The sequence below is a fragment of the Geospiza fortis genome, unplaced genomic scaffold, assembly GCF_000277835.1.
Source record: "Geospiza fortis unplaced genomic scaffold, GeoFor_1.0 scaffold147, whole genome shotgun sequence".
In the NCBI taxonomy this organism is placed as follows: Eukaryota; Metazoa; Chordata; class Aves; order Passeriformes; family Thraupidae; genus Geospiza; species Geospiza fortis.
In genome coordinates this window covers 976600-985852 of record NW_005054372.1, presented here as the reverse complement: position 1 = coordinate 985852, position 9253 = coordinate 976600, and the positions used below count along the sequence as shown (strand labels likewise).

The 9253-nt window shown below is 38.9% G+C and overlaps 1 protein-coding gene across 2 annotated transcripts in view; it reads right to left on the bottom strand.

The window, feature by feature from the left end:
• Positions 1 to 2241: 2241 nt before the first annotated feature.
• SH3BP2 (SH3 domain binding protein 2) overlaps positions 2242 to 9253 on the bottom strand; it is a 29293-nt gene continuing 22281 nt past the window's right edge. For both annotated transcript variants that reach the window (XM_031060099.1, XM_005424723.2), the window contains exons 7-13: positions 8227 to 8292; positions 7171 to 7669; positions 6179 to 6287; positions 5789 to 5844; positions 5269 to 5350; positions 4953 to 5012; positions 2242 to 4539 (exon numbers count right to left, since the gene is read on the bottom strand). In XM_031060099.1, coding sequence (XP_030915959.1) covers positions 4402 to 4539; positions 4953 to 5012; positions 5269 to 5350; positions 5789 to 5844; positions 6179 to 6287; positions 7171 to 7669; positions 8227 to 8292 — 1010 coding nt within the window. In that variant the 3' untranslated portion in view covers positions 2242 to 4401. The remainder of the gene's footprint in view (positions 4540 to 4952; positions 5013 to 5268; positions 5351 to 5788; positions 5845 to 6178; positions 6288 to 7170; positions 7670 to 8226; positions 8293 to 9253) is intronic.

Here is a 9253-nt window from a genome sequence, read left to right as displayed (position 1 = left end):
ATTAGAATATCAAATTTTTAATTCCCTAAACTCACATTTAATTTTTTAATGGCACATTTTCAGCAGTACTCCCATGGTTAGGGTGTGGCTGTCATTTTCTTGGAAAAATAAATCAGCATGCTTTTTAGCACAGTGCAAATTAATGTAAATTAAAGCACAACATAATTAATGGAGCCTAAAACAGCTTGTGAAGCCACAGCTGGAGCACCTTTCCATATTAGCCCTGTAATAAAACCCTTTAATAACTTTCCATGGGACAGACTCTCCTGTTTTCTGTGCTGCTCTGGTGGCCCTTTCACATCACTGGCCTTCAGTACAGGTGCAAAAGCCTGTCCAGGCCAGAATTTCAGTGCACATCAGCCTGTCCAAGAACCAGCTGTGCTGGGATAGTGCCCAGGATGAGCTTGTATGAAGTGGTTGTTAAAGGGCAGGGAAGGTGGTAACTCCAAGGGTTAAATGCCTTTCCCTTGTTTTAGATATCCAGTGATCTAATCCTACAAATGGTTTTTATGACTGTCATTTCTGTGCAAACCAACTCCAGGAGAGATTTGTGTGAGTAAAATCACATTAGAAGTGATTCTTTGATATGTCCAAGATTACATGCCTGTCAGAACCATGTCATCAGCCTGAGAGGTTGAATTACCCCCTTCCTGGGAACTGGATACTGTAAGGAGGAAGGTACAGGTGAGGGATGGTAATGACCATCCTGGAATTACAACACAGGAATGGGAACCCTGAAGGAATAGATCTGGAGGTGGCTGTGCTCCAAGGCTTACTCCATACCTGAAGCCCACTGAACATAACCACTTCAGCCCATCCAGTTTTAAAGTGAGCTCAAATGCTCTCCATCTAGAAGTTCTAGTAGTGTTTGGTATTTGATATTTTGGTACTTTAGTAAAAGGACTATAAGCTCTCCCACTTAGGAGTCTGTAATTGTGGCCATCTCAAGCACTCCTACTGTTAAGAAAAACCCCCCTCTTTGACTTCAAGGAGGTATTTCATAAGATGGAAACTATTGCAACATTTTCTTGCTGCTAGGTGAAGTATTTAATGTTCAGAACAGCTGCCTAATGTTTCAAGATGTGCATGAATTTAGGTGGTGCTCAGATGTCCACGATGTAAATTCTACCTCAAAGTATATTTTAAGAATAAATTAATCCTTCTGTGTTTAAATTATCTCTTTGTTCTTTAGGTTAAAAGACATTCAGATGAGTAATTCTGCTAAACAATATTGTAGCTTATTTGAGGCAAATAAGCCAGAAGAGTCTTAAGTTTCAAAGTCCCAGCCTATTAAGTTTCCACTCGAAGTTAGCTTTGATCTCTAGCTTCTATCTGAAGTCACTTAAGATTGATTTGTCCCAAATGACTTCCACACACATGCTCAGCTGCTGGATTCCTTTTGTGTGGATCCCTGTGTGGAACAGGCTGACCAGCAGATGTCCCCAAATTCTACATAATCACACTTTCAGCTCCTGAAATCTTCAGTGCCCTTTCACATGTTCCAAACTTGAGGCCCCGAAAACTCTTGCTACTTATTCACCTTCTTGTGAAAACTGAAGTTCTGAGGCGGGGAAAGCTTGACTGCTGACACAAAGCACCCTCTATTGTCATAAAAAAAAATTGTTTGGGTATTGGATCACTTTTTATGACATGCTGCCATTGATTGTCCCTTGTTTTATTTTCAAAAGCACTCGAATTTTTTTTTCTAGAACAGCAATCCCCATCCAAATATGACCTGCAACACTTTAATCTGGAGGTTCACTCACAGGAGGCAAGACTTTTTCCGAAACTACTATCAATGATTTTGACTTGGATATTACAAAACTCATCAACTACATTCTTTATGCACATCAAATGCTGCTTTTACAATTCCCCACCAACTATTTTAAAGCTAAGGAGCTTGTAGGAGGTTGTAGACACAAAGGCTGCTTTGTGGTGAAGGAATGAGGAGAGTCAGATCAGTGAGAAATACAGGAGACTACTGAGCCATGCGTTGTGGCTGTGCCTTTCCTCTCTACAAACACCAGAAACTCACCTGATTTATTATAAAACAGACTAGACTAGTATGTAGGAGCAAGAGGAAGAAAGAGTCTAAATGATTGCAGATTTGTTTAGAACATGAAGATTTGCTTCTTAGGAGCACTGAAAATTCCTCTAACTCCACTATTAGAAGAACACAGGTATGAACAAAAGCATCAGAACCCACCCCCATGAAATGAAAGACAACTGCACAAAATGAGGTGGAGTGGCATTGAAAGTTTATCCATTTCAGAAATCTATACATTTAGATACAAAAAGGAATTACACAAAAATTTACATATTTGCAACTCTTGTATTACACAGGTAAAGAGTGTGTTATGGTTTAAATGGATGTTTACAATTTAAAAATCTTCTGAGTGTAAGGTGAGCCAACAATCAAATATCTGAATAGGGCCCCAAAGAGAGCATACTATAAATAACATTGTCATGACACAATGAAGTCAATTATTCTCAGACAGAGAAAATCTTACTCTGTAGACAGGTGTGAATATTGCACGAAACTTGAACTTACTCTGATATACATAAAAATATTTGTCAAATAAGTTTTTTAAATGCTGTCTTGGCTGAGCCTTCTTTAGAGAGATCAATGTCAGGATAGTGCATCACAGGGATACTAATTTAAAATAAAAGGAATAAGACTTAAAAATACCCAACATTCAAGAGAATCTAAATTTTAAGTACTCCACATTCTTTACACACATAAGCCCTATTAGAGTGGGAACAGAGATTAAAAGATTGATATTGTGTATATCTGTGTCTCTTGAAAAAGATGGAGACAGAATTTCCTGCTTCAATTCCTGTATATGATCTACATATTCCATCTGATTAGTAAGGAAAATTCCCTAGGGACTAAATCCTGGTTTATTGTTTTCATAAAAAGCAAATTCTTCTTCTTATTTTTTTTATTATTTTAAAGTTGTGGCCATCTAATGGTAACAAGATTAAAATGGGCATGTAATAAACTTTTAAAGGGTAACAAAAAAAAAGTTTATGAATACAAATTCACACTGATAAAAACTAGATACCTTCTCCTGTTTCAGGAGTGACAGATATTTTTTTTACTATTATTACAAGTCTTGTAAACAGTATTAGAGTATGAGACCATTATGACACTATTTCTGGATCAACAGAATTACTTAAGAGGTTATTAAAATTAATTTTTTCCTCCATATTAAAATTCAGGAATAGAGTAATTTTGGCATAAATATCAAGCCCTTGGATTTAGGATACCACTCCCAAAAATATTAGGGAACAAATGTTAAATGCACCCTGGTAATGTCTATCACTGACAATAGATTAAAGATAGATTTTGGTTTGCATGCAACTACAAACTGAGTAGAAATTTTAATAATACAAGAAGTCTTGGTAGAAGATTAGGGTAGTGTGTTTTGCCCTAGAACAGAAAAGAATGCAGCAGGCTGACAGCAAAGTGTGACCACAAAGATTTTTGGATTGATAGTAGCATCATAATCATGGTTTCAAGTGGTTTTTTGTGCTTTCTTTTAAAGAAACGTAGACTATAGCAACATGAGATCAAACTGCTAGTTGGAATTTGGAGCATTCAAATGGCTCCCTTCCCTTCCCCCAAAATCTGTAGCCCTTTCTCTTTTCCCTTTAAAAATACCAGTGGCAGGAACCCTTCCAGTTCAGAACCAGACAATGGAGCTCCCATGAAAGCCAAATCAATATTGTCCCACACTTCTCTGAAGTGCATGTCATGAAGCAGTATGTGGGGTGCCACACCCCTATCAGCCAGATAGTACCTGATAGTGATTACTGTACTCAGAAGGTACAAGGGTATAAGAGGTGGCTTAAAAAAAAGCCTCATTTCCTGATCATCTTTACCTATAGTAAATAAAATAATTTGCATAGAAATCTTCATTATGTACACATCAGCTATACAAGTAATACAAAATATCTCAGTTGAGCACCAATGCTGACCTTAGGAGTAGTACCTCCAAGTCAGAGTATTAGTATTCCCTGTCACAAATAAATTCTGACATACTTTCAGAAGTGTCCATTTTCTAGATCAGCTGTATTCAGATCACTTCTTTGTTCATGTTCATCTTCAACATTCCAAGAAGATTAGTAATAGCAGCAGTTTTATAAAAGGTGTGGGTATCCTGGACAACTTTCACGGCACAATCAGTTCAGATCTTTGTAAAGAAAAAGACCATAAAATCCACTGATCTGGACTCTAAGGTTTTACCAGAAGTTCATTAAATGGAATTTGTATAACAATTTATGAGAGAATAAAAAGTGGACACAGACCCAGTTTGTGTGTGCAAACAATGGGATGTCCAACAGGCAGGAGTCCTGTCCTCAGGGGCAGCAGGGTGTCACTGAGCCATGGCTGTCCTGTCACCTTGGCTTGGAGTAACCATAAGGACACCTGAGAATCAGGCTGTCATGACTGGGTAAGACATGAGTGCTGTAGTATTCCACCAAACTTCCCATGTTCAAAAACAGGATGTCTGAATCCAGGTAAAACTTGCCATCCTGTTGTAGAACAAAAACATATGTAACCATTGACAGGAATGTTTCCAGCTCAATGTCTAAAGAAAAAAGGGCCAGAACATCATCATCAGAACTAAGTTCTTTCAAATACACTATTCCTTTGCAAACTAGTCAGTCACACAAATAAGTCCAAATTAAACTCAGGAATTTACTAGGATTTGACTGGGACTGAAATTTATGATGACATATGATACAGCAATTTAAAAGCCCAGATCTGAGTACTTGAACTTTTATCCTAGATCAGATATTTGTAAATCAACTGATTTTTACTGTCAGAAGTGGGAACAAATTTAGACTTGAACTTGTTAGTTCTGATATTTACCTATATGCACCCCCCCTTTTAATACACACAGACAGCTATAATCTAAAGATGCAAATGTAGTGCAGATACTGACCTTTTCAAAGATTCTGTAGTTTCTCACTTTTCCTGCAGGTTCATCCCATACAACCAATACCTTGAAGAAGAAAAATGCAATGTATTCAGTCTATGCTACCAAGCTCTTCTAAGTCAAGGTATTGTTAAGGAATTACTTAAAATTCAGCCTAAAAAGTTTTTTTACAATCACTGACACTATGATAGGGATTCTCTCATATTTGCTTGCTTTAAGAAAAGACCACATGTAAATTGTTAAGTACTTTAACTGCATATAAAATGCAGTATGTCTCAATCAAGAAGTTTTTTGGGGGGTAGACTCAGAAATTGCAATTTACCTTTCCAGGCTTAGTAGATGAGTTCCTAATACAGTACAATCCATTTTGTGGCTGTCCTTGTGGGCTACTAGCTTTAAATATCCTAAAAGAATAAACAATTACATATATTACAATTATTCATGTACATGACATGTTATTAGCACTCAGAAAATCAAATACCTACAGTTTTAAAATTCTCAACACAAATATCTGTTTTGGGTGTAATAATTCATAGTAGATCACAGCTGAAAGACAGTCACTGTTCTAGCACCTGCACCAGCAGTGCAGCACAGATCATCTGGCTCTCTGGTCTCATCCAGCATCCTGGCAAAACAGCCTCCTCCAGATGGAGCCAAACCACATTGCATTCTCATCTGTCAATTGATATATCAGCACTGAACTAACTTCTCTGGAAAGTGACTTGCATATTAAACATTTCAGTGCATGCTTTAAACACAAGTTATCAGAATTATCTTTGGATTACAGTTCAGTACGGGTTTTTGTAGGACTTCTAAGGAACTATTTTAAAATCACATTTTACCTTTCAACTTCGAAGGATTCAGAGGTGTTAAGAAATATTGAAACAGGCAGCCCAACCTGTAAAAAATATTAAAAAAAGAATCACCATTAAGTCAATGACAACTCAAAACCCTAGCAACTTGTTATGCAAATAAGCTACAGCCATAATCTAAAATTATTAACAGTGATTTAATCTACTTTTCACTTCTTTCTCCCTTATATCCAATCTTAAACTCTGTAACTTATCAAGGCATTCACTAAAGCTCAAAAAGAAATAAAAAAAAACCACAGACACAACTGTGTTTTCAGAAAGCTACTCTTCTCCTGAAATAATGCACTTAAAATGTTCCCAAAGGTATACATAAGCAAGGGAAAAATATTCTTTTAGAATGGATCATCTGCTTCATCTTACTTTTTCATAATCATCATCAGAGTCATCATCAGGTTGGCTTGGCTTGGAGGGTAGTGCTGGTTTTTCAAATGAAAAACTTCTAAAACTCTGTCCATCTGGTGGTGATCTCCTGGCAGAAACAGAATGAAAACTGAAGGATATCTCATCAGGAAAGCAGAACAAATTTACACAAAACACTGAAGGAGTAGCAAAACTAGAACTGAAATTCCAGTTTAGCCCCCAAATCATGGAATCCTAGATTGGTTTAAGGTGGAAGGGACCTTAAAAATCAACTCATTCCAACCCTCCTGCCATGGGCAGGGATACCTTTCACTAGACCAGGTTGATTTGAACTCCATCCAACGTGGCCCTTCCAGGGATGGGGCATCCACAGTTTATGTGTGTCAATCTGTGCCAGTGCCTCACAACCCTCCCAGTAAATAATTTATTCCCAACACCTAATCTGAACCTACACCTCCCCTCTTTCAGTTTAAAGACATTCCCCCTAGTCCTAGCACTCCATGCCCATGTCAAAAGTCCCTCTCCAGCTCTTTTGTAGCTCTTTTAGGTACTGGAAGGTGTTCTAAGGGTCTCCCCAGAGCCTTCTCTTCTCCAGGCTGAACAATCCCAACTCTGCCAGCCTGTCCCCTTAGGAGAGGTGCTCCAGCCTTCAGATCAGCTCAGTGGCCTCCTCTGGACCATTTTCAACAGTCTTTCTTGTTTTGGGGGCCCCAGAGCTGGAGGCAGTACTTGCAGATTAATTTAGATAATCACAGATTAATTTGGGTAAGGAGAGACCTCTACAGATCATTTAGCCCAAGCTCCTGCACAGAACAGGTCCAACCAGATCAGCTAGACTCACTGCAGATTTTCAAATAACAGGCAAAAAAGCACAACACAGAGAGGGATGGTGCAGGGCAGAGACACAGATGTTGGTATGAATCTGAGTATGCCTAAACTTGTTAACTAATAAGTGACTGAAAAACAATAGTGCATTGTGTTTTCATACTTACTGTAACTGGGGACCTAAAGATTTCTCTGTTCTGGGCTTGACTGCAGGGGGCTGGTGGCTTGGCACAGGCAGCTTTGGGAGCACTGGTGGCACAAACAGTCCAGGTTTACCATGTTCCCTTGGCACTTTGGGCTCTGCTAGCTTTTCAGCAAGCTGGGACAGCTTGGGTTTATTGGCTGGCAGAGGAGGAGGAGTCCGTGGGGAAAGGTTTAAGGTTTTCAGCTTCTCACACGCTTCTGGAGGAGCAAGCACTGGGGCTGGAGGCGCAGGCTCTGGGGGCAGCGGGTGAGACTCTTTGCCACTTGCAGGCTTTTTGAACACAGGCAAAGGGGGCACAGGGGGTGGCTCTAGTTTGATTTCAGGTAAGCTCCTCTTAGGGGGGGGTGGTGGTACAGGTGCACTTGGTTTGCCAGAGTAGGAATGTGCCCTTGCTTCTGAGTAGGGAGATTTCCTGACGTGAGGAACGGGCGGAGGTGGGTACGCAGGGGGCAGCACCATGTCTGCAGAAAGAAAAATAAAAAATGTGATACAATGAGATGGAATATAGTATGTCATCAAAGGAGACTGCTCAAATCAATTTTCTATGTTATCTAAGATATTTCACTGGCATCAGGTCTGACAGTACTCAATATGCTGGATAAGCATTTAACTTTCAGCAGAATTCTGAAAGTTCTAGGTAATAAACTCCTGCTATTTTTCTTCAGGCATGGCTTACGATGGCTTAGCAAAGGCTTCTCACTTTGTATCTGTTTTTTCCTTAAAATCATTACTGCTGCTCCAGACTGATGACCAGATCAGGTCATCCCAGGCAGGAGGCTCCAAGGAAACACCCCCTAAAGGCATGTAATGCTTTCTGTACATGGTTACTGCTGTTATTACAAACTCCTGACCCTAAATACCTCTCAAGATTAGATACCTCTGCATTACTTCAGTTATTCTGCCAGCTGGAATAGTAATGACTAATACAAAATAATAACCTGGCATTCCACATGAATATTGCCTTCACTGGGGGTCTTTCACATGGCTCTTTGTGAGGGAAATCAAAGAAATCACATACCATCTTTCACTATGTCAGAAGTATCCGGCTGCAAATAAGACTCATCCTCTTCCTCCTGGTCATAATCTGCAGATAAAAATCAGTGTGTCAGACTCTGATAAATACTCTTGGAACCTAGGAAACCTAAGAAAGAGTATCAAGTACTTTGGGCTACTTAAACCAGATATTTTTCAGGTAGTTTTTTTCTAAAGAGGTAAAAAAAATTAATAGTTTGGATCCACCTCTCTGCTGTCTAGGTGTTTCCTAAAATTTTTATGTCAGTTTAAAAAGCCATCTCTTATAACAGAGGCAAATCAAGTACACTGCACATTAAGGTTTTTTTCAATTTACAAGTTAAAAAAATTATTTTTTGGTGATACTTTCTAGTGTTCCAACCTTCCTGAGATGTTCAAACCAGTTGCAGAGACACGACTACATGGATGCATTGACAAAAGCACTTGGAAAGAAAAAACAACTCCCAGAATTTAACCCTACCACATAAAAACTTAGGATTTTGCAATATGGAAGATTGAACAAGTTTAGTGATCTACAAAACAAATTTAATTATTTTGCCTTGCTCTGGCAACAACAACAACAACAAAAAAAGTACCACAACAAATGGCCTAAGTGGTTTCAATGTTGCCTTTAACTGTAAATCAGAATAACCAAGCCACAAAAAACATGTTACTTCCAGGCAGTAATTTCTCATCATTGATTATAAGAGAAGCCTGAAGGACAACATGCAGAGGACTGCCCTAAAAAAGAGTAAGCATATCTGATAAAAATCAGTTATTCTAATTTTCCTAATTTAAACTCCTACCAAGCCTCTTATCATTCATCTTGCATACAATCCTCCCCTCCCATAAAATGAGGAGGACTAAACTGCAACCCCAGATGAAATGCTGATGAGTCTTTGCTGCTCTGCTTGCAGCAATGGAACCGGATTTCCTACAAGACCCATTCCTGCAGAATAATCAGGAATTTCCTTTCAGGAAATGAGAGGACTTGCTCCCATCAACACTGCCCTTGGAAATCTGAAAGGGCAGAT